The sequence below is a fragment of the Zeus faber genome, assembly GCF_960531495.2.
Source record: "Zeus faber genome assembly, chromosome: 2".
NCBI lineage: Eukaryota > Metazoa > Chordata > Actinopteri > Zeiformes > Zeidae > Zeus > Zeus faber.
In genome coordinates, this window is record NC_137189.1 from 47,246,131 (window position 1) to 47,272,069 (window position 25,939).

The 25,939-nt window shown below is 45.3% G+C and overlaps 1 protein-coding gene across 1 annotated transcript; it reads left to right on the top strand.

Annotated features, from left to right (window-relative positions):
• Positions 1-559: 559 nt before the first annotated feature.
• On the top strand, positions 560-20,953 carry zfand3 (zinc finger, AN1-type domain 3). Its single transcript, XM_080019531.1, has 6 exons — positions 560-727; positions 6,405-6,445; positions 11,641-11,832; positions 18,584-18,649; positions 18,844-19,047; positions 20,766-20,953. The coding sequence occupies exons 1-6, from the start codon at positions 660-662 to the stop codon at positions 20,918-20,920; spliced, it is 726 nt and encodes a 241-aa protein (XP_079875657.1). The 5' UTR covers positions 560-659; the 3' UTR covers positions 20,921-20,953.
• The last annotated feature ends 4,986 nt before the right edge of the window (positions 20,954-25,939 follow it).

Genomic DNA, 25,939 nt, shown 5'->3' on the forward strand with positions numbered 1-25,939 from the left:
TGCACTATTCGCCGTCACACCGGCCTCGCGTACGTCGTAGCAGGCGACGCGCGAATGGGCCGGTCCAAAACGGGGTGTGTGTGGAGGAGGGGGGGGGGGGGGGGGCGCGGACCCTCCGTCCTCCCCTTCGCCGGGGTCACCGCCGTCGCACCGCCGAACGCGGCCCCCGGGGATCGAAATTCGGCGGGCGGGAGGGAGGGCTTAAGGCCGCGCCAAGATTTAGCACGGTTTACGTGCGGTTCGGGCTGGTCGGTCGCCCCCCCCCCCCTCCCCCGGTGGGATAGTGGTATCGTCCGGGTCCAGCTGATTACGCTGGGTCCAGGAGGAGGACGACGCTCTGATCAATTATCAATTATTTCCGAAGCTCTCGCCCCGCGACGGACTCCGCCGCCGGTCGTCCCCTCACCCACCGAGACCCCCCCTTTTTTTTTTTTTTCGGGGAAGGGGGAGGCAACGCGTCGCGAAGTCGGAAACCCGAGAGGATATCATCTTTTTATTTTTTTTTATTTTTATTTTTCTTCTCCCCCTTCTTGTTTTCAACTTGGCTCCTGGAGGAGGAGGAGGAGGAGGAGGAGGAGGAAAAAAGCCCCATTGAAAGACAAGGCCGCGGACTCATCCCCCCGACTCGCGTATCGATATCCGCCCTCCGACGCGGCGTCATGGGCGACACCAGCGAGCGCAGCAAGGCGCCCCGTCTCCCTCCGCGCTGTCCCTGCGGATTCTGGGGGTGAGCTTTCCGCGCGGCGCGCCCGCTCTCGGGGCGGGCGGACGCGGCGGGTCCCGCCGGGGTTCGCCCGTCGCCGTGTTTTTAGTCCGAATTCCCCCATTGTTGTTGTTGTGTTGTGCGGGCCGGGTGGGGGTTGGGAAGTTGGCGTTAATACCCCCGCGGCTTTAAAACGAGGGGACGGGGACTACTTTCTCCTTGTTTCGTTGTTCCAACCCGTCGCCGGCGAGCGTCGCCCCCTGTTAATCGCGGTTTTGTCGGTTTATTAATCGCGGTTTTAGCGAGCGATGTGAAAAGCGGGAGGTGACGTATCGGGGACCGGGGTGATTTATTGCCAGAAGGTTCCTTTATAAACGTGCGCCGGCGTGACGTCCGCGTCCGAAGCGAACGGTATTGTCGAGCAAAATCCCCGATCTCAATCGATTAATCGACCGATCGGGGCGATATTCCCTGTAATGTGTGCGCTCCTATTTTTTTTTTCTTTTTTTTTTTTAACCCCCCTTGTCTCGTCTTGTCAAGTGGTCGATGTGTTTCCATCCCGGATGTGATTCTCCTTGTTGACAGTGAAACACTTTGACTCTGCTGCTCTTGCGAAAAACCAGCCCGATGTGAACGATCATCGTAGTTGTTGTTTGTATTTTTGTTTGTTTCGTTTTGGGGGTTTTGTTTTTTTTAACCACTTTCATCTCCAGGTCGGGGGAGCGTCACCGAGCATGAGAACTGACACATGACGTGTCGTTTTGGCCCCACCGCCGCCACACGCGGTTGCTGTCGGGCGATTATGTCGTAATACGGTGGTATCGATACCGCGACGGGATATCGTTCGTGATGTCGCGATGACAGCGGCTTTGCGGTCAATGCAAATTTCTCAACTTCCATCGATCTGCCCCGGCGGTTCTCATCACGCATCGATCCGCGTTATTAATGAATGTCAACCCCAAATGTTTTTTTTGTTTTGTTTTTTTCAGTCAATAATATTATGTCGTGAAAGCAGCAATACTCATCCCTGAATCTCAAATATTGATATCCATTTTTATTTTTTTCGGTTATCGCCCAGCCCAAATGACCAGGCGTGCGAACCGCAGGTTTTATACAATACGGTTGTTATTGTTCGTATGGTGTCATCAGTACATCGATCTTACCAGTAATGTTAGCGCGTGTACTCGGGGAAAACCGGAATCCCGGATGACGGTTAGTCTCAGATCACAACATTGATATTGATAGTTTAAAAGTATACATCCCAGCCCCAATGTGTTCCATTTTATATGTTCCATTATGGTGACATTCCACTTTTCTTTAATGGGGAGAGAGAAAAAAAAAAAAAGTGTTTTGTTCACCACCGTCACGTTTCTCTGAAGATCCAGGTGCATAAGGTGGTGCCCGCAATATGTATGGGGGGTTAGAACATTTCCATTGCTGATTCATATTTTCTCAAATTGATTTGTCGTCAAATCCTTGGCACCTGCATTCATTTACATTTTATTTCGTGTGTCTGTTGCTAAAAACCTGGATCCCCCCCCCCCGTCACCTTCCACCTGTCGATGTCAGGTGACAAAAAATGTCAGTGTGTTTATGGCCGTCTCAGAATAACACCTGGCGAAAGGCCTCCGTTCCCTCCCCCGCGGAGCTCCGTGGAGAATGCGGCGTCTCCTCTGTCAGGGGGTCGTGGTGTGCGGCGAGACGCGCCGCTCCGCTCCGGCCCCAAACGGCGACAATGCAAACCCGTGCGCACGTCAGTCAGTTTGCGATCTACGTTGTGAACTGTAAGCAAACTGCCTCCAAATGAATGCTTTCTCACGTGCGGGCTGCGCGGATTAGGGCGTGTGTGTGTGTCCGGTGTAGTCCGCGGGGTAGTTACCATACGCACAGTCAGCTGGACGTCGGCGATTAAGCGCGGTAACCTGAAGATTTCCAGTTGCAGCGATGAGATCGGTTATTTTTAAGAGCGCTATTTCGGCGATTGATTCACCGCTCGCCTCTGAAGTCCTTCCAACGCAACGCGGCACAAAACCGCCTGAGCTCACGCAACAAATCGGGACTCGGCTTCATCCCACTGCGTCGGTATCTCGTTTAGGTATTGGAGCAGTTTTATCAGTGCAGGAGTCCAGTGTTGGACCTGATACCCGTGTCTGTGCGTCCTTGGTGGGAAGTATGTTTTATAACTTGTCTTATGTCTATATTAAGGTATCTTTAGCAAATATGTTACTGATACGTTGCCTCTTTGAGCTGACACAACGACGCCCTCGTAGTTACCAAATACTGTCTGCCTTTCCGTTACCGCATGGTTGCATGATTAATTTTTATTTTATTTTTTTAGGGGGGTGATTTTAGGCGGTCTCATTTAATGGGAGGGCATTGACAACCTTTCTGTGTTCCTCCGGGCTCTGACCCTCCAGGCGACAGATGAGTGGCCCCTTTTCTCCGGTTACCGAATTGGGATGAATTCACAGTCTCCGTTTGGCATATCGTCGTTTAATAAGAGGACAGTGGCACTGAGGTGAAACTGATCAACGTTGAGTCAAAGTCATAGTCCTTTACCAGGGTTACGAGGGCCAGCTGTTGTATTCTGATACTGGTTCCCGAACTATGTTTTTATGCTAGTTTATTTATAGAAATAGGAACACATGGCTTTTAGGCAATTTACTATTGTAAAATGGAAAAAAAGTCCCCTTCTTATTTGATTTGATCCCATTTTAACAAAAAAAAAAGAAAAGATTAAATAACACATGGTACAAATCTTTGATTTTATTTTTGACTCACGACGCTGGAGATGGTTACTACTTGGGTATCAAATTCTGATATGGAGTGGCTGGATGTTTCACCACGTCGATGCAATTCATACAAGACACAGGATCTGATGTGAAACCACTTAGGCAGATAATCAGGGGGCTACACACAGAAATCCCGTCCAGCCAAACACATAAGGAGAGCACCATATGTGACAGCATTAGTGTTTCAATGAGGTGATCACGTGGCCGTCCTCTTTAACCAACATTTTGTTGAATTTGGCCCACTACACCTCCCAGAAAGCTCAACGGTGACCCATCCTCCACCCCCATAGCCTCTTTTGGGGATGCGCGGCCCATGTATGCACGCACAGCGATAATCGCTAACTATACCCACTGGCACTGCACAGACATGCCCCCGTGGCTACTATCGATCGCTGATTGCCACCGCCAATTCCATATGGGCCTGCCCATTGACTAACCTCACTGGCGCCGTTGGTGCTTGCACACCGCCGCTGTGTCCGTATTGTCATCCTCGGTAGTGACCATCCATCCTCAGCTACTGCCCATTGGCTAATGGCCCGTGGACAAACACCATTACAGAACTCTCTTTTAAATCCCGGTCCAGGCGGTCTGTTGGTAGTTGAAAATGGAGCAGGCTTTAATCTGTTCTGCATGAATATAATTTCATATGTATTGTATATATTACATTTACATTTTTACATTACATTTAGTCATTTAGCAGACGCTTTTATCCAAAGCGACTTACAATTGTTCAAAGACCGACGGACGCAGCCATCAGGAGCAATTAGGGGTTAAGTGTCTTGCTCAAGGACACTACAGCATGCTAGCAGGAGGAGCCTGGGATCCAACCAGCAACCTTTGGATTACTAGACCACCAGCTCTACCTCCTGAGCTACCATCCCCATATATTACATGAAATATATGTTGGCGCTCAATTTCTATTCAAAGAATATACATTCTTGTACAGCATAGACTTTGCTCCAGCCAGTGAGCTGTACAGCGAATGGCACCCCTCACCCCTGGCAGTGTCAGTGCCTGATCTACACATCATATGCTATGAAGGGCATTTGACCGGGCTGGTGGAGCTGCCCCCACCCCCCTGGACCCTGAAGAGACTGATAGCAGCCTACTTGATGGAAAAATTCTCTAGATGTAGGCCGGTTGCATAGCTTCTGCCGGCACAATGGAATGAATAACCCACCAAGTTCCAGCCTCTGGGGCTATTGACAAGGCTCCAGGCGGACAGAAAAGGCCCCTGGTTTATGTATTGTGTTGCTATTCAAGTGGATGCACAAGAGAGGTCTAGAAGGCAAGGCTGTGATGTCAGGTGTTATTTAGCTAACCCAGGTTTTTTGGGGGTTTTTTTTCCCTCAAAAAGGAAAATCGCACAAATTTGTTTAAAGCATTTTTCTTTCATTCCGTCGGCCTTTTATTTATTTCTTTTCGTAATAGTAGGTTTAACATTTTCCAAGGTGGATAACAGGGTTTAGTCAATTTCATTTGTTTGTAGGACGGGCTGTGTATTTGCCGTGTTTAAAAAGCTGTGTGGTTAGCTGGCAGTTCTGGGCTTAAGTCGTTTGTATTGACCTCTCTGGTGACACATTCACAGACTGTGAAAAATACAGTAACCATCCAGTAACAAAGACATGTAAGGGCTGCTGGCAGTTTAGAACCAGAATAACTATTAACCAAGTGTAATAACTCACCTGGAATTTGTCCCTGTAATGTTGGCATTACGGCACCGACAAGTAGTTACTCTGTACATTCGACGCTAAATACTGGGAGTGGTACGACGGCGCAGTGCAACAGATGCAAAGAGCGGATTACGGCGCTCGGCGAGATGCAGTCGCTCACCACACGTCAATCAGGGGTTTTTACGACGGCCTTTTAAAACGGATGGGTTTATGTTTTTGACGCAATGCAGACGGTGGCTTGTGTCCAGTGTGTGGAGGAAGTAACGACCTGTACAACATTCAACTTCCTCCCTTAGCCGACAGGCAGTAGTGCTGCTCCACCGCTGTTCCCTCACTGTTTGTTCTCATGACACATTTTGTGTAAATGTTTTATATCATGACCGTCTTCGGTGAGAACCTCCCTGTCTATAACCCCACCCCCCCCCGCCGTTACGCTAATTATTTGATGTGCAAAAGTTTGTGTTCACCTGTTGCATAACAGGAAATTTCACTTGCGTCATTAGGATCTGTAAATGGGGAAAAGGAGGGCTAGCCAATGGTGTATATTTCCACGTCTCGACGCTCCTTTACTTGAAAAAAACCAAAACATCTATATGCAGTCCGCGCAGCTAATTTGGTGTAAATTTGATGGCAGTTTGACATTATGTTCTACAGCTGTTTACAGTCAAGCCCAGGGACCGCCGGGGGTCAAAATGATATACTGTAAACAATGTTTAAAATTTAGGACTATATTGTATTTCACTGATCATAGAATTTGACAGGAAAAAAAAAAAGATTAGTTCAACACTGATTTCAAGGAAAAGGGCCCTTTGAGATGAAATTGTGTTCAATTTGGATCTGTGGCCTATGTATAAATGTTGGGGGGGAAGTCTTCCAGCAGAACCCCTGGTACACATTTAAAAGGAGAGCCATGCACTTCCCTCTTTGAAAATCCCCGAGAAATACCGGGTTATGCTCCACTCCCATCCCTCTCCAGCGGTACTTCTTTCTCTCCGTTTGGTAAAGTTGACTTCTGGTCGTTCGTCGGTCCCACCTCAACGCAACCCCAGCATCCACGGAAACCAGGAAGCCCAAAGTGGACGCTTGTTTGGTTGAAACTAGAGCTGCACCGACACCGCTTTGCTTCCGTCTCGGCCCCAACCCGCGACTGAGAAGACGTGGCTGTCCTCCGCTTGCGCCGCCTAAATACTTCCTCCATTATGTGCTTTGACTCTATTTTCTCTCTTGTGTCATCAGGTCGAGTAAAACCATGAACCTCTGCTCCAAATGTTTTGCCGGTAAGTTATTCTCCCTCAATAACATGCTCCGCGCCCCGGCGCACAAGGTGGTGACGCCGGCTGCCGGCTGGGCAGCTCTGGCCTGTGTTTGTTTTAACTGGTGTCGTCACAGCGCGGCCCAAGACATTTCTGTGACATGGTTTCAAGCAGGGCTGCGGCGGTGTGAATATTTTCTCACTGCGGTGAAAGGCGACATGGGGGCGTTTGAGAGATGGAGGATGTGTCCCCATCAGGCGCGGCGGCGCTCGTGTCGTCTCATGAGGCAGCGGTGTGAAATAAAATGACGCGCTCTTAAAATAAAAGCGCAGTGTTTTGACCGATCACAGGTCGGTACCGTCGGAGAGGGAGCCATCAGGGCTCAGTGTCGCGATTATTTAAAATGATGTAGTGAGGTTTACATTGACATATTGAGGGGGACAACTCTGCATTCCGGACCCCTCCCCCCGTAATTCCCGCTCCTGGCCACGCCCCGTTCCTATTGGCATTGAACAGCCGAGTCCGATTTGACTGACAAAATTCCGAGTCAGGTACAGCCCTACAAATAATTAATAACAATAGGACACACACAAAAGAAATCCCCCTTACGTTTAATGGACTGCCCCTCCCCCTTCAGTCACTGTGATGGTGAGATCCCTGATGAGATGGTGATAATCTCAATTAGTTGAGTATTTACTGCATGTCAGTCAGTGCGACTACGTCACTTTGTGTTGGTATCAGTTTAACACGGTGTCAGAGCTGATGCCAATTTGGTTATCTGGTAATGTTAGTATAATGTTATCGAGTATTAATCTGTGGCTTAAAAAAATGTCCACACAAATGAAAGTATGGAAAATAAATATTTTAAGGATACTTTTAAGCTCTGAGTGCTACTTGACACAGGAAAGACGGCTTTCGCTCTCGTTCTTCATTATTCACTTTGAAGGCCAAGGACGCGGCCAGGTTGAGCCGGTCTATGAGCTTGTCTCTCAGGAATGCCACCCGTGCAAGGCCGCAAAAAGTCGTTCAAATGTGTCATAGCGCATTTCGGGCCCTCCTCTTGTCGCCGTTTTGCTGCCGTCATCAATTTTCTTATTTCCTATAGGCGATGACTGGGCTTCCTGGTCCCAATACTTACTCTTGAGAGGGATTTATTTTTTGACACACTCATATGAAGCGGTAAATGGAAAGACGGACATTATTTAAGCACAAATCATCAGAAACTGCTGTGTTAATGTCCTTAAACATTGTTCTTTGGACGCTTCCCTTAAAAAAAAAACCATTCTAATTCCAAGAATTCAAAGCCATTGTATTTCACGCTAAAATGTGCATTTATGAGGTTGTGCCCGACTGAGGATTTTCAGAGGATTCGGCAGTTAAATATGAATATTCTCCTTTGTTTCTGCTTCATAGACTTCCTGGCAATGGGGAAATGACATTGGGTTTCAGTGTTAATTTAGACCATGAACAGATGAATAGAACATGGAACAGAATCAGAGGAAATGTTTGTTTTTTCCCATTTAAACTCAAATACATTAAGACATATGATGCCAGGTGGCTGATTTTAATTTATTGCTTGATTGGCTGCGGTGAATGAGACGGCAGCACATGGGTATTTCTGGTTAAACAGAACTTTAAACTTCTTCGGTTTTTTTTTTTTTTTTTTTTTTGCAAAAAACAAACCCAACACACTTATTTTAATGAACAAATTAAATTTTGAATTAACAGCACGTCTTCACAACTAACACAGCCTGTGCAATAACAAGTGCAAATGAGCAAATTAAAAACAAATTTCTTTAGGATGAAAATACGTTTGTATTCATTCTTCTCCTACACAAAACAAATTATTTAACAGCCTAGACAAATTAACTCCTATTTCCAAAACAAAGTCTTTTGAAATAAAAAAAAGTTGAGCGGGGTTCAAGTTAATTGGTGGATTGTTATGATTTGCATAAGTTCATCTGATTGGAGGATAGTGGATGATTCAAATAATAATTTCAGATTTTTATATATATATATATATATATATATATATATATATATATATATATATATATATATATATATATATATATATATATTTTTTATAATAATGGTAAAATAAAAGCTCACAGTCAGACCAGTGTGTGGTGCCTTTGCTTTGTAAGCCTGACGTGACAGTGGGTGCGCTCCTTTTCAGCCAGGGCACCTCGAGGGAGGGAGGTGACCTCTTACAGGGAGGTTGAACCATTTGCCGGCAGCAGGCGACAGCAACTTAAAACAAACACAACATAAAAGTGTAAATCTTGACAGAAAAAGCGCGGCCCATCACCCAGCGAGACTGGGTTCCCTTCGTTCCTCCAAAAGAGCCGTTCAAAAGAAGCGGGTCGTTCCCGAGCGAGGTGGTGCGACTGAAAGCGAGTGCCTGAAGAGAAGCTCCCAATAAAGAGGGACACGTTCATCCCAGGGGCTCATTTTCCCACCGGACACCTTGTTTGATTGCACTCTTTACTGAAACATTCCTATATAATTTTATCTTGTGTTTCTTTGGAAAAGGCTGCAGTAGTTGCGTGCAGTTGAAGAAATGAGAAAAAATTTAAATCCCTGAGATTGGACCAGATGCAACGACCTGTGGTTCTGTCGACCCTCCCCTCTCACTCGCTCCACATCCACCGATACGCAGTGCCGGGCGTATCCGCCAAGGCGTGAGCGCTGCACCGACGAGCTGAAATGGGAAGTGAGGTTTAGTTCGTTAAAGAACGCAACCTGAGGAGGGTGTCTGCCGCTTTTCAGCCTGATCGGCCGCCGACCGGCCGGTCACCGTCAAGCACATCCCGCTCTGTGCCGGTCAAAACGAACACGCCCGATGCCGGGCTCATGTGCCGTACTCGTCAAAATGCTCCGGTCCTGCCACCCCCGTGGCGACGTCATGACATTGGGGTGGCGTTGACGCTCAAAAAGGGGAGCGAGAAGGAGAAAATGTGGGCGGTTTGGAGGCGCTCCGAGGTGAAAGGTGACGCTGGATAAAGATGGATCAGTTGTTTAACCGCCGCTGTCGCTGCGGCGGAGCGTCTGCTCCGGTTGTTCACGGTGCACAAGCTCCCGATGAACGGCTCCGGATCTTTGTTTGACGCGTCGTTGGGTTTGATTCAGTTGGTTTTAATGCACGGTGAGTGAAGGAGGACGTCCAGGGAGCCGGAGTGTGAAGAGTCGGTCATTTGACAATTTATTTATTAATTTTTATTGCAATGATTGCAATTTATTTTGGAATGGCAGGTACCATAGAAGTATAATAGAAAGGTATATTTGCAGAGACTTTCATTTACAGTTTGAAGTGGACATTTCTGTGTTGGTTATTTGTTGTGTCCAGTTACAGGTTGAATTCTACTGAAACTTGGTGACAGTTCCATGTTGTATTTGATTGGGACTCAGTGTTTCAGGTTTGATTGTCGGAATCGGCCGAGAAAATTGCAATCGGTGCGTCTAACTAACTTTTACCGTAACTTCACGAGATGATGCATTTCAGGGGGTATATCCTAATGAGATGAATTGGTATACTGTATATATTTAGCCGCAGTAGCTCACAAATGATGTGAATCATTTAGCTGCAGTAACTCGAACGCCACGGAGACTCCCTGTTACTTTACTGTGAAACTCAAAATATTTTCCCAAGGTTGGCAGCTCTGCGTTATTTATATTTTATAATTCCCTTTAATTTATTAATAATTCAGTATTGTAGTATGCTCCCCGTGAATCGTTGTGATGTGGGAACATTGTTTTTATCAAAATTCAGAAAAAGACAGTTTTTCTCTTAGATTTCGGATGGCTTGTTTTTAGGCTTAGAGGTTTTCCTTTCCAATCTGGAATCCTGGGTTTTATCTTGGAAACTCCCAGGAGCGAAGCTTCTCACACGGGAAACTGTTGAAGCGAAGCCTCAATACAACGTCCGCCTGTGCTCTAAATCTGTCTGGCAAAAAAGTAAGTTACCAGCCAGATTAAAAAAAGACCGTTCCTGCGCCTTTTAACCCTCCCGCTGACTTTGTGTTTAGTTTTCGGGAGGATTGCTGGAGGGAAGAGCCCAAGCGCCAGCGGCGGCCATGGCAACCGCCAGACCGCGGCACGCCGCGGGGACGGCCGGTGTGGCCCCGCGCGTCGGCAGCGCGGCTCAGAATAGATTCAATACACATGAGTACGGCGGCAGAGCAGAAATGGGTTAGCCAGATTATGGACGGGGGCGGGGGGGAACTAGGCTGCCTGGTTTCAACAGATAGCCATGCGGTTCACTGCGCTTAAAAAGTTGGAACCGTCCTGCCCGGCGTGGGCTCGAAGGCCGCCGGGGCTGTCTCTGCTGGTTCTCCCACGCCAGGTTTTTCTCCGCGACTATCTCCGGTTCCCGTTAAAGGCGTACTCCCGTTTTTAGGTTTTTTTTTTTGGGGGGGGGGGGTGAGCTTGTTTTCTCGTTCTCGCGTCTCGCTTAAATACTCTGCTCCTGAGACGCTGGAGGACGCATATCCCTGGTTTCACAGGTGCTAGGCGAGTCGATCCCCTCTCCAGCCCCGCCTTGCGCTGACGCAGTTTGCATTCAGCCCGTCACCGTCATGGTACTGTGACACAGGAATCAAAGTACTTATTGACCTTCTCGTCCCAAATAACGGAAGGCTGACCTTTAAGTCCTTGAGGCTTGGTAGAGGGTCTGATCAGTGGGTTTGTCACCTGAAGCCCCCCCCACGGTGTATGAGAATCAGGAAAGAAAAATAAAATAAAGGTTAGTTAGTTAGTTAGTTAGTGTGCTGCCATACCAAGTTACAAAGGGAATTAAACCCTTAATGCTGCCAGCACTGGTGCCGTGCCGTGGTCGTTTGACCACTGCAATTAATTGGCAGAATCTTTTAAATTGAACCAGTGTGGAGAGAATTGAATATGTCGTGCAATGAGGTTTAAGTTGAAACCTACTGGAATTTTTCCTTTAGAGTTTCCCTTTGTCTGTTGTTTTCTTGCTGCCTCACACTCTCCCCTTATGCCTCTCTCTCTGTTCCCCTCTCTGGGCATCCATGTCTTCCTTTTTGATTTCCCAAAGTCTCCTTTTTTCTTTTACCATACTTGCGAAAATGTACGAGCCAGCGGGTGCGACGCCGTCGAACGAAGCTTCACGCAAAGCTCGGGAAGGTTCTTCCTGTCCTGTTTTTATTTATTTATTTGTTTGTTTCCCTCTGCCCCCCTCTCACTCTCCTCTGCTGCAGACATTCAGAAGAAGCAGCCGGAGGAGGACTGCACCTCCAAGCCCATCCAAAGCACTGGGAGTAGCCAATCGCCTGTCTTCAGTTCTGAGACCAGCAGTAGCAGTAGCCAATCCCTATCGTCGCCCCCGCCCTCGAGCGCCGAGCAGCTGTCGACCGAAGAACCCTCGTCCACATTCCCCACAGCACGGGAAGGTGAGATGGGGGCCACACGGGGGCCGGTGTGGATGATTCGCTATATTATATTATATAAATTGCTACTAAATATTAGTGATCTGTCCAATTTCCCAAACATAGATTTTTATTTTGTATTTTTTGTATTTTCTTTTTAATGGAGTTATCTATGACTTAATTTCAAACTCAAGAAGGTGCTTATTTTACAATACGGCATCATATATACATTGCAAAAGCTGTCTTCGACAAGGCTTTTAATATTGTTTTAAATCTTTTCTTTAATATTTGATCCTGAGTTTGTAGTGAGCTTTTTTTGTTAATATAATTACACTGAAGTCTTACTTTAACCACAAACTCTAACACAAGAGGGAATGAAATATGGCTTCAGGCAGCTGAGCGGGTTGCTGCAGATTAGACTTTTTACAGCCAAGGGCACGGGGAACTTACTTGAATTTAGGGCTGAACGATCAATCAAATTCAAACAGACAGCGCGATCTAATAGAAGACAAATTTCAAATCTCCAAGGCTGCGATATTAAATAAAATTATAATAATAAAAAATAATTGAATAAAAAGTGTTTCATTTATAATTTTTTTTTTTTTACGTCACGCAATCTAACCAATGGGGCCGTCCGGGGCCGGCTCTTTCTAAAGGCATGATGGGCGGCCGTGTCCTTCTCCGACGGTACCGGGGGGTCCCGCTATCAGCGAGACAGAACATTGTGTTTTCATTTCACGTCTCCCTATGGAACGAAACAAGTGCATAATGGGGACACTTGGGCCACGTTCACACTGCAAGCCTTCGTGCTCAGATCTGTTTGTTCGGCTGTTCACATTATTTTTTTGAATGTGGCCGATATCAGATTCCAGTGTGACCCGCTCACGGTCCTGAACCGACCTGCATGCGCAGAAGCAACGGCGACGTCACACGCAGCACGCCGTCCTATTAAAGTAAACATGGCAGGCAAATGCACCACGCTCCAGTGGTTGTGGGGCGGCTTTGCACCGTGTACCTTGGCAAGGTGCTTTTTTTCTTCTCTTTTTTTTTTTTTCCCTCCTTCAATAAGGACATTTAGTAAAAAAAAATGCATCTTAAAAAAAAAAAAAAAACCACTGTGTGCAAACTGCACCCCAATCTCTCCCTCAGAGGACACACACCCAATTTCAGATCCGGTGCGATTCATAACACGGGGCAGGCGTGGCCATGCCGGGTCGGTCTTCGGGTACTACTCACTTAAGGACCTACCTGTTTAACCAGCGTTAGGACTTACCACCAGCTCTCTGACCAGTCTGTATTGTACACTGTGTACAATACCAAGCATCTCATCTCATCACCCTTTATACACTATATATACACTCTATATGCTATATATAGTTTATACACTATATGCACTATATATACTACTGTATATACACTGCATACTGCACTGTATAGCGCCTCAGTGTCGATTACTCACATTTTAGTATTTTGGAAATGATTGTGCATAATCTCCGGGCGCGTTGCAATGACATTTCACTGCATATATGTATGAACATATGTATATTTATGTGACAAATATACCTCTTGAACTTGATTAAGACAACTCATCTCATCCCCGTTCTCTGTCAGTATTCACTCCACTTCACGATGGCCACGCCCCCTTACCGTGGAATAACACGGGTCCTCGCCTATCAACCAACTCGCTTAACGACCTGGTGATAGGAACGGAATTCGGTCGTTGAGTGAGGACTACCTGTACTCGTCTATCTATTATTATTATCTGAAATCATAACCGTATCCGATTTAGGACTACACGTGAAAGTGTCCCAATTCCGAATTAAATAGGTCAGATACCATGTGATGTGTGCTGTTCACACCGTCATGAAAAAAACTGATCTGAGTCACATAAGGGTGAAAATATTGGGTTTTGGGCTGCAGTGTGAACGTAGCCTTTCTCCCATGAGACCCGGCACGCCGTCCCACGCTGTGCCATGCGTGTGCTGCTGGCGGGGCCCGGAACACCTGTAGATTCCTGACGGAGGAGCCTCGTCCAGAACATGGCGTCTGTTTTTTTTTTTTTTTTTTTTTTTTTTTTTTTTTGGGGGTTTTTTTTTTTCCCCATCCCCTTTCTCATTAACCTTTTTTTCATTGAATGAGCATAAAGCTGACCCTGGGCACACAGAGTGGCGCTCGGACAGAGCTCATTGGCTTGCGCGCACAAAGAGGATGTATGTGGACGATATTTATAAAAAAAATTACACATTTCTGCTGAAACACTGCCGATTTTTCGATTGGTAATTTTCAGATTTGAACAATCACAAGGCTTGACTTTAAATCAATCTTCTTCAGTTCTACTGTGATTGAAGTAATTCAATAATTAAATAAATATGTTATGCTATCATTGTCACCCACCCGGCATCCATTGCAGCCTGGTCATCCTGGAAGGGGGATCCCTCCTTCTGTGGCCCCCTTCCCAAGGTTTCTTCCTTTTTTTTGTCCCCTAAGGCTTTTCTCGCAGTTTTTCCTTTGCCCAGATGAGCATTCAGATGTGGGGATGTCGTTGATTTCTATGTGAAATGTGGGTTTGTGAAGCCCTTTCAGCCTGTATTGTGATTAAGGGCTTTATAAATTAGCTTGACATCTGTTATTCCTATCAATTCATCACATTTCATCATAGCACGTAGGCGTGGCCTACAGGAAAGAGCAGTTTAAAGTTCAAAGTATTTAAAGTGTTTTATTTGTTAAGTGTACAGTACAACACAAGGTCATTTGGTACAATGAAATTCTTGGGGCATGACAGGCAACAACTGCGTAGTGGGCATAAAAAGACAATAAATAAATAAATATATATATATATATATATATATATATATATATATATATATATATATATATATATATATTTTTTTTTTTTTAATAAATTAAGAGTCTAATATAAAAAAAAAAAAGAGTAAGAGTCAATGTTACAAATACGGGCAAGAGGTCACAGTGTATGTACATAAAATGAAAATAAAAAATAAAAAATCCTAAAACGGAAACTAAAATAATTGGAACATTGTAGCAGCTCCAACAGAAATAGGTCAGTCTATTGCACAAGATATGGAAATAAATATAAGGTGAAGGAGTGCCGGTGGATATGTACATGTAGTTGTGGTGATGTCCATTTTATTGACAGAGGTCACTACAGATGTTGCAGGTTGAGAAGCCTGATGGCCTGAGGGTAAAAACTGGTTGTTGGTGAGGCTGGTAGTCCGTGCCCGGATGCTCCGGTAACGTTTACCAGACGGCAGCAGCGTGAACAGTCAATAGCCTGGGTGGCTGTCGTCCTTTATGATTTTCCGTGCTTTCCCGAGGCGTCATGCGCGGTAAATGCCTTGCACGGAGGGGAGGTGGCAGCCAATGATGCGCTCCGCTGTCTTCACCGCCCTCTGGAGCGCCTTGCGATCAGCAGCGGAGCAGCTGCCGTACCAGGCGGTGATGCAGCCAGTAAGAATGCTCTCAATGGTGCAACTTCATGAGTCTCCTCAGAAAGAATTGGCGCTTTTGGGCAGTTTTTATTGCTGCGTCCAATTGCCTGGACCAGGAGAAGTCATCACTGATGGACACACTGAGGAACTTGAAGCAGGAGACTCTCTCCACTTCAGCTCCGTCGATGTGGATGGGGCCGCTATCGTTTCCTGTATTCCACGATCATCTCTTTAGTCTTGCAGACATTGAGAGAGAGAGGTTGTTATCCCGGCACCGTGTTGCCAAGACGCTGACCTCCTCTCTGTAGGAGGACTCATCGTTGTTGGAGATGAGACCTAGGATGGTGTTGTCGTCCGCAAACTTCAGGATGGTGTTGATGCTGCGCGTGGCCACACAGTCATGTGTGAACAGGGCGTACAGGAGGGGACTGAGTACGCAGCCCTGCGGGGCTCCGGTGGTCAGGGTCAGTGCAGAGGAGGAGAGGTTTCCCATTCTCACCACCTGGGGTCTGCCCGTCAGGAAGTCCAGGATCCAGTTGGTGTTAAGACCCACGATCCTGAGCTTGGGAACAAGCTTAGCGGGCACAGCTGTGTTGAATGCTGAGCTGTTATCTACAAACAGCATCCTCACGTGTGTGTTGCTCTTGTCCAGGTGGGAGAGGGTGGTGTGCACTGCCAGGGCGATGGCGTCGTCCATAGATCTGTTAGGTTATATGCAAATTGAAGGGGGTCCAGGGTGTCAGGAATGGAGGAGCAGATGTGGGTTCTGACTAGCCGCTCGAAGCACTTCATGATGGTAGAGGTCAGTGCTACGGGGCGATAGTCATTCAGGCAGGTGATGGGTTGTTTCTTTGGTACCGGGACAATGGTTGTCTGCTTGAAGCAGGTGGGGACTGTAGACTGGATCAGGGAGAGGTCAAAAATGGAGGTGAATACCTCTGCCAGCTGGCTGGCGCACGCTCTGAGAGCATGGCCTGGAATGCCATCAGGCCCTGGAGACTTCCAAGGGTTTACTCTTTTAAGAGCTCTCCCCAAGTCAGCCGTAGACAGGAACACAGTGCAGTCATCCTGGTCCTCCACTAGCCTTGCAGCCAGGATGGTGTTGCTCGCCTCAAACCGTGCGTAGAAGGTGTTGAGCTCATCGGGAAGAGAGGCGGCTGGCTGGGCATCACTCCTGTTTCTCCCTTTATAGTGTCTGATGGTGCGCAGTCCACACCACATGCGTCGGAACTGTGGTAGTCCGACTCCAACTTGTCCCTGTAGGCTCTTTTGGCATCTCTGATGGCTTTCCAAAGGTTATCTGGACTTCCTCAAGGCCTCCATGTCCCCAGAGCTATAGGCAGAGGACCGTGCTCTGAGCTTTGCACATACATCACCAGTAACCCAGGGCTTCTGGTTGAGGAAAGACCTGACCTTGACTCTCGGGACGACGTCATCAATGCACTTAGAGATGTAGGATGTCCCCATCAGCTACAACACAGAACATCTGCCAGTCCGTGGTTTAGAAACAGGCCTGGAGAGTGGCAGTGGATTCCTCACTCCAGCGTTGGACTGTTCGACAAACCGTTTTTCCTTGCTTTAATCGTTGTCTGTAGGTTGGTAGGAGAAGAATGGAGGTGTGATCCGCCTTACCAAAGGCAGGGCGGGGGAGGGGTTTGTTGCTGTCCCGTAGTTGTTAATAACAATGGTCGAGAGTCTGATCACCCCTGGTAGGAAAGTTGATATGCTGGTGATATTTAGGCAAAACCTTCCTCATATTAGCCCTGTTGAAGTAGCCACAAACATTTGAAGCTGCCTCAGGGCACCTTTTATCCGCCTGCGGGGGCATGTAGACTGCCGTGATTATAGCGGAGCTGAATTTTATAGTTAAGAGCTCTGGGTCCGGAGAGCAAGTGTTTTGAAAGTACTGATATATCCGAACCCCAGCGACAGTTAACCGTAACACAGACCCCACCGCCTCTGCCTTTACGTGACTCCGTGGTTCTGTCGTGCCGGTAGATGGAAAATCCAGCCGGAGTAACGGCAGAGTCCGGCACCGTAGCGTCCAGCCAGGTTTCTGACAGCCAGTGACAGCAGTTCTCGATGTCCTGCTGGAAAATAATCAGTGCGTGTAGTTTGTCCATTTTATTGTCCAGGGATTGTACATTTGCCAGTAAAATGCTCGGTAGCGGCGGGTTGCAGTATCTCGTCCGAGATCTGCATAGAATTCCGCCACGTTTGCCTCTTCTCTTTCTCCTCCGTCGGCGTATTGGTAAACACAGCGGCGGCAGGACAATGGGATTGCAGCACGTACTCTGGTAAGTTGTGGAAAAAGTCTGTATTAAGTGTCGAACGGACGTCCAGGAGTGCTTGTCGTTCATATTGTAAGAGCGACAGTGCACTGCCTGCAAAAAAAAGAACAGTACAAATAATAAACTCAAAACTACGAGTTGAATGCGGAGCCATTGCCGGTGCATCCATACTACGGCGCACACGGAAGTCTCTCTCCAGATTATATGTTGACTGTATCCAATGGTGTTTGTCATACTATTGAAAGATTTATTGCTTGTCTAGTGAATAAAACAGAAGATAAGGAACTATAAAAAAAATAATAATAAATCTCATAATAAATCGCAATATTGGTCTAAAAAATTACGCAAGTAGAAAGTAGTAAAATACACAAACACCTTCAGCGAACAGCAGCTGGAGCCTGGCGGGTTAGGGTTGAGGCGCTGGCCCTAATGGTGCACGCGGGGACTTGATTTGAAGAACATTTTGAAATACTCCTGGGTCGTTGTCATCAAGCCGCCACTACTCTTTCTGTTTTCACGTTTAAAATTAATATTTCTCTCAAACATATGAGATCCTACATTAATGTAGTATCTCAGTAGTATCAGTAATGTAGGGGTACGTTACCGTAACAATGTATTTGTTCCAGAGGTTACATTAAATAGGCTCTAAATACAAAAGAGTCATTACCTTGCGCCGTGTGGTGTATTAAAGTGGGAATGCTTAATATTCTCTTGGTTGTGTAGATTACACTGCGAGTCCCCAAAATTCCATTGAAAACTGACCCCGTTTTTTAAAAGTGTTTTTTTTTTACCCTCAAAATTACGGTTTCCCCTCTCCTCTTGACTTTAAAGTTTCTAGCTGGGAAGGGCAGACCCCGCCCCAATATGGGGTGATTTAAATTATTATTTTTTTTTAACAAAACAAATCTTTTTACAACTTTAATCAACGCAGTGCACACACACGACCTCTGTTCAGTGTGTGTTTTGGAAACCCTGTGTTCATCTTGGGACAAAACTTCCGAAATAGCTCAGTCTCGCTCTCTCTCTCTCCCGCAGGTGTATCATGCACAGAAACAGCCCAAGGCACACTCCTCACGCCCACAAAACGTCCCCGTGAATCAGGTTTGTTCTTCTAAATATTCCTCTGCACCGGGGATGCGGCGATACCTCATTTTTTGGGGGGGTGGTTCCTTTACTGCCAAATAAGAGTATGTGGTGACATGGCGAAAATGGAGGGCAGCGGTGTGGCTGCATCCTCACTCTACTCAACTCGGCTTCTCGGTGCCCCCCTTTAACGAGTCGCCCTTCCTCCCCAGCCTCAGGCCCGGAGAGCGAGGCCACGCCGGAGAAGCGTCCCCGGACGGAGGAGAAGGAGGCGGGGCGCGATGAGGAGGAGGACGAGGAGGAGGAGGAAGAGGAGGAGCCCCGCGGGGGGCCCAAGCAGAAAAACCGCCGGCGCTGCTATCGCTGCCAAACCAAACTAGAGCTGGTGCAGCAGGAACTGGGCTCCTGCCGCTGCGGTCAGTACCCTGGACACACACACACACACACACACACACACACACACACACACACACACACACACACACACACACACACACACACGCTCTGTCTTCTACTGAAATACACTGTTGAAAGGTTTGGCAGGAAGCCTCCCAGCGTGCATGAAATCTGTTAATCCGTGGGGGGGGGGGGGGGGGGGGGGGGGTGTGTGTGTGTGTGTGTGTGTGTGTGTGCTCCCCAGCTATCACAAAAAAATATGTATCAGTCATATTTTTCTTTTGTTGTCGTTATTTGGTGTAAAGATTTCAAGAGGTTTATGTGTCACATACTTTCATACATACATGCAGTGTAATGTCTTTGCAACGCACCCGGAGATTATGCTCAATAGTTTATAAACCGAACATAATGGTTAACCTAATTCCTACCTAGCAACTAACTGATTCCTAAAACGTAATGCAGTAAGAGAATAGAATAAAACCAAAGTCAAAAGGTAATATACTGAGTGGGGGTACAGAATAGAAATGAAAGTAATCAGCTATTATGTATGTACAGATATGTGCAGGAGAGTGGCATGTGAAAGACGTCTAATGTAAATTTGACTTAAAATATATAAATGCTATTTTCCTTTGTTTTTGTTATTTGGTGTACAGATGTACATTATAGATTAGAGTTAAAATATTAAAATCTGAGAAAATGACATGTAGTTCTCTCGGCCGCCTGGACGCTGCTGGCTTGCAGGGAAAACCTCAAGCAGAATGCGACATTACCCTTTATTATTGTTCCTGGTGGTATCCTAATGAGTACTTATTGAGTACTTACTGTACGCCGCGTCGGACAAAAGCATCCGCTTAATGACGTCACGAGGTGATTTGCATTTTTTGGGGCAGAAACGTCGTCCGAGGGCCTTGTCAGAGACATGTGTTCGACCCGCCAGCACATGGCTCCGATGCGCCGAATATAAATAGACTGCGTTGCTCGCATGAGGGGACTTGGATATTTGGTGCTAAAGACAAAATGTCTCGAGTCTCTTCCAGTAACTGAAGGTTGTACACACTGGTACACTAGTCATGCAGCAAATGAAAGATAAATACCTCATCGAAGACCTTTTATCTTTTATGGCTTACCGATATTGTGCTCTGTTGCCTCACTAATACTACTAATAATACTCAATAATACTACTAATAATACTCAATAATACTACCAATAATACTTAATAATACTACTAATTATACTTAATAATACTACTCATAATACTACTACTAATAATTAATAATACTATTAATAATAATACTAATAATACTTAATAATACTACTTATAATACTTAATAATACTACTAATAATACTTAATACTGCTAATACTACCAATAATACTACCAATAATACTTAATAATACTACTAATAATACTACTAAAATACTATAGTACTCAATAATACTACTAATAATACTCCTAATACTACCAATAATACTACTAATTATACTTAATAATACTACTAATAATACTTAATAATACTACTAATAATACTTAATACTGCTAATAGTACTTAATACTACTAATACTACTAATAATACTTAATAATAATACTACTAATAATACTACTAATAAAACAACTTATATTACTTAATAAAAGTACAAATAATACTTAATAATACTACTAATAATACTTCATAATACAACAAATAATACTTCATAATAGTTAATAATTCTAAGGCCGTGTGCTGTGGTCTCCCCTCAGGCTACGTGTTCTGCATGCTCCACCGTCTCCCCGAGCAGCACGACTGCCTGTTCGACCACTTGGGGCGGGGCCGCGAGGAGGCCGTCCTCAAGATGGTGAAGCTCGACCGCAAGGTGGGCCGCTCGTGCCAACGCATCGGGGAGGAGTGCTCCTGATCGGCCGCGCCCGTCCCGACCACGCAGAGATATGGCGCTTAGAGGGGGGACGGAGGGGGGGGGGGGGGGGGAAGGAGGAGGGACAAGAGGGGTGGGAGGGAGGGAGGGAGGGGGGGAGGGAGGGGGAACACTGTTGGAAACAGCCTGCGTTTTGGACCCTTCAATTCTGGATCTTTAGCTCGACCCGGCTCCGTCGACGCCCCGATTCCCGCCGCCGCCGGCTCTCGAACCCGACTCTGGACTCAGGGTGGCCGCTCCTGCCCAGCCACGTTTTAGCATCGCACGCCGGTGACCACAGCCTTACCCCCCCTCCCCTCCCCTCACCTCCCTCCCCCGACCTCCCCTCCCCTCCCCTCCTCCCCTCCACCAGGCCGAGAGGAGCCCGTCGGGGGGGCGGTTCTAGTCGGGGGACGTTCAGCCCGACTGGCGGGGTCTGGGCTTGCAGCCCCTGGTTGTTGTTCTGTTGTTTTCCGTTGAGTGTGTTTGGGGCGTCGTGGAGGCCTGTCCCGTGTCCACACCTCAGGTTGTCATCCAGTGGGCAGCGGACACGACGCCCCACTCCCTCTTTTCATCCAACCTTTTCATTTCTCCTCCCTCTTCACTCGAGGTATCACTCAGTGTTTTTCGCTCATGGGCAGTATGTTCTATAAAGGAAAACTGGTGTTGTTGTTTTTTTTTGTTGTTTTTTTTTAACCTAAACTTTTTTTTTTCGGTCATTGGGAGTCGACCTGATTCTTTTTAGGTTAAAAACTAAAAAAAACAAAAAAAACAAACACGGGAGCTTTCCTTTTGCAGCAGGTTCTGAAGGTTGGTCGAGGTGACGTGTAGCATGAGGTCCTGTGTGTTGTTCTGTTGGTACCATTTTTTATTTTTTTTGTTTCTGCTTTTCTTTCTTTCTTTTTTCCTGCCCCGTCGCCACCGACGTTGCCGGGGCTGGAGACCAAACCCAACGGGATCGGGTGTTTTTTTTTTTTGTTTTGTTTTTTTTGGAGGGGGGAAAAACAGCTCCCGTGTAGCAGGTCTCCTCCCCTCTCCTCTGCGGAATGAGGGGTAGTTCACGCTGACGCCGGGGGAAATACCACTCCATTTTAGGGTTGGGGTGTTTTTGCAAATTGTGAATATATTTACATATGACTTCATTTGAAGCCCCCTATAATTTTTTTTATTTTTTATTTTTTTTCCTAAAAGATTTCTAAAAAGCCCTTCGACGAAAGCTACTGTTGCCGCCTCCACCGGCATGCACAAGAAGAGGGAGAGCCTCTGGATCATTAAGTGCTTGTTTTTATTTATAATGGTAAATATTAAATACATTCGTAGTTCAGCAACCACCTGACGTTCACGAAAAACACGACTGAACTTCCCCCTACCCCAAAACCAAAATGAGTGGTATTTCCTCGTTTTTTATTTTTTAATTACTATTATTATTATTATTATTAAGAATTTCGGTTCATTTCCATTTTCTCTTCATCTGCCCAGAAGAGCCGACTCCTCGAACTCTGTGCTTTCTTCATCCTCTGGAGTTTCACGACCCCCGGATGTTTCCACGCTCAAATAAGGTTTTCCAGCTGAAATTCACCTGTTTTTTCTCCCCGTTCTCACAACTCCTGTGTCGTACTTCCTGATTTGACATAACCCCCCTGCTGATGGGATAATTAAGCATTTAGTATAATTAAAAATAAATAATACATTTGTATAATTTAGCAACAAGGTATTACTTTCCGTTAAAAAAAAAAAAAAAAAAAAAATCTTTGTGTACAGTACAAATCAATGTCCTAATTTTATTTTTATTATTATAACAATTCAAAACAGGGGACGTGTCAGGGTGACGGAATGGTTAGCATCAAGGATATATCATTTTTAATTATTATTATTATTATTATTATTATTATTATTATTATTAGTGAAAATGACCGTTGAATCTGGTGCTTTCTAAATGGGCGACCTCAGATTGGGCTATTCCTCAAAACCACGTCACTCCCTCCCTCCCTCCCTCCCTCTCTCCCTCCTTCTCTCCCTCCCTCTCTCTCTCTACTGAGAACACAGCAAAGGATTATGGGAAGGTGTTTGGAATTTGGACATATTTTGGCGGCTGGTTCTTACCTTTTTTTTTGTGGGGGGGGGGGTTCCCTTTTTTGAGTGCTAATGAGAAATGCAAGACCTGGAATATCTTTCTGTACCTTTTTAAAAAGAAAATTATTTAACCTTATATCAGTTTGAGTTACTTACACCCTAGAATAGAGTGGCATATTTAGTTTAATGTATAAAAAAGAAAAAAAAAACCCACATAATTCTGTCCTGTTTTCTTCTTTAATTTTATTGTGTTCCATTTTTCGCTAAGGACAAAATAAACTGGATTAGAGAATGCTACGCCGGTGTCTGCTTTTCTTACTATTTGCGGGATGGATGGGCCGTCTGACGAAGCAGCCCTTCTTCATTTGGTTTCCATCATTTGTAGCTGTTCATAACACAACCTCTGGTTTGTCCCAAGCCGTGAGCACCAACGGCGCCTCTCGGAATGTGGTCATTTACAGTCTTTTCATGTGTCGCTGTATCAAGTTTAGCAGGGTTGGGTTGATTCTTTTGCAGCTTCTTGCTACGTCCACTGTGGAGTAAGAGACTAGAAACAGGATGTTGCATCGCTTCCAACCTTGGCAACCCGCTGTACAACAATGTCACGCTCTGGATATGCTGCAGCGATTGGGGGGCTGGGGGTTGTTTTAAATGAATTGATATTACTGTTATTCAAAACATGGAAAGAAAAACAAAATTCACGAAGACACTTGACTGCGTTTTGGAGATGTAATGTTTTCGTTCTTTTAAGGCCCAAATGTTTGCCCCGTTGGGCTGCATTGAGGAACGCTGAGAAGCTGCGGCGGAGTGGTAAGTTTCTCCACAGTAAAGCATTATAAATGATGGAAACCAACATTTTAATGAGCCCTGGGTCGAAAAAGAGTGACGCTATCCCCTATCAGCAACTGGATTCCTGCATGTGATTTTGATTTTGATTGATATGGAAACGGATTTACTCACATTTAAGCTGTCCTTCACCATGCACCAGTAAGACGTGGTGTTTTTTTTTTTTTGTTTGTTTATGTTTTACGCTGATACCGTGTCAAAGTCCTGAGCCTCCAGATTCCTTAGTTTTGCTCAGCAATATAGATTCAGACTGTTAGTTTTGGGGTCCTACTGATTAAAATTCCAAACAATCTTCCTCCACTGGAGAAATTAAACATGTTTTTCTGTGTTTATATAAAAAAAAAAAGGCAGAAAATAAAGTATTTTCATTAATATCCGACATGTTACATGTGGTGTTAGTCTTCTGTCTGGTACTAGTAGGTCAGGTGAGCTTTTTGTCCATTCAAATCTGATTTATCACTCATATGATACCAAAGGTTGAAAATACATGGATCAACTTTTATGGATCACTTATTTAAGCAAGTTTTTATACTGTACACGGTGTACAGTATTAATTACTCTTAGTCATTCAAGAGATTCAGGTTATACAATGTTGTTAATATGCAAATACCATTTATTTATAGTGTGTTCACATGCATTAGACATACATGACATTTCAGAAAGTGAAAGGACAATAATAAAAAATAATTGTCAATTGTTATTAATCAGATTTTTTTTTTCGTTTTCATCTTGTTTTTTTTCTGGCTGAAAGTATCTGGAAACGCAACAACGGAAGTACGCAGAGACTCGGTCGTCATTTTACCGGAAGTGGAATGTTTGAGCGATTTGAGTAGTTTGAGGAGCGGGCGCTTGGTGACGTCGTCGTCCGACGTTATACCAAGCTACGTCTCTCGGCACTCATTCACATCCAGTCAGTTGCGACATGTGCCCCTTTAAACACAGCATAGGCTCGAGGTGTAGAAGACGCTCTGTCTTCTACACCTCAAACCTATGCTGTGTTTAAAGGAAACTGGGAAAACTGTAACTAATGCTGAGTTTTACAAAACCCTGGAAACTGTAATCGGTCACAGAAGGTGTTTTCACACCGCGGGAGGCTGTTAAGAACCCTCCGAGGAACAGTCCCTCTCTTCCGTGTCCGCACGGCATGATCCAGGGACTGTCGTATTTGTTAAAACACAGTTCTTTCGGGACAATCAAACTAAACGACAGAGAAGGAACATTCAGTGACCTGAGTGCACGGTGATTTCGGAGGAAAAAAAACATGAAAAATACTTCATTTCGATTAAACGTCTTTTTTTTTATTTTTTTTTGACAATTTATTTCCAAAATACCAAAACAATAAAAACGGCGTCCCTCCTCCCCGACCTCGCAGTGTTCACGGTGGACTCGACCCTCATTCGACCCGACCAAGTTGCATCTCCAGTCAGTGAAGGAGAGGACAGAGCATCATCCCTAGAGGTTCGTCACACATGTTAAAGACAAGACCAAATAAATCTCAGAAAACCTTAAAAAAAAAAGTTAGTACTTGTTGCACAACGAGTGAAAAAACTATGCGGCGTTCAAAGTAAACTCGGAAAATTGTAACTCGTGCTGTGTTTCACAGAACCCAGAAAACTAATATGTACCTTAAACGACTCAAATGGACCATGTGTAGCTGCCTGCAGCTATAATTATTATTTTTATTATTATATTTATCGTTATTATTATTGCCATCCTTGTGTTAAGTAATTTCGCTTTCAGGCTAAAGGATCTTCAGCAAATTGAATGATTTGTACTGATTTACTTAATTGACTTTTAGACTGAGGTTTATGCCTCAGTTTCGTGATGCAAAGATAAATGTCACGCTACGAAACACAAAGAAAAGACAAAATAAAATAAATCACCAGATCTACAAAAAAACCCAAGTAATTTATATATAAATAAATAACCCTGGTGGAGATCCAGACACTAGATGGCGCTAGAAGACAAGCCATGGTTATTCTAACCCTCATGCTCATGTTTATAGTGAGTGGATTATAATAGTATTGTCATGGGTTCTATAGTTGTTTATTCAGGCATTAAAGAAGCTTGGGAAAACATTGTTGGTGTTGTTTAATTTCTTCC

Coding starts and splice junctions, on each gene's coding strand:
- zfand3 (XM_080019531.1), top strand. CDS start 660: ATGGGCGACACCAGCGAGCGCAGCAAGGCGCCCCGTCTCCCTCCGCGC. Junction 728..6,404: donor TGTCCCTGCGGATTCTGGGG/GTGAGCTTTCCG, acceptor TTGTGTCATCAG/GTCGAGTAAAACCATGAACC. Junction 6,446..11,640: donor CTGCTCCAAATGTTTTGCCG/GTAAGTTATTCT, acceptor CCTCTGCTGCAG/ACATTCAGAAGAAGCAGCCG.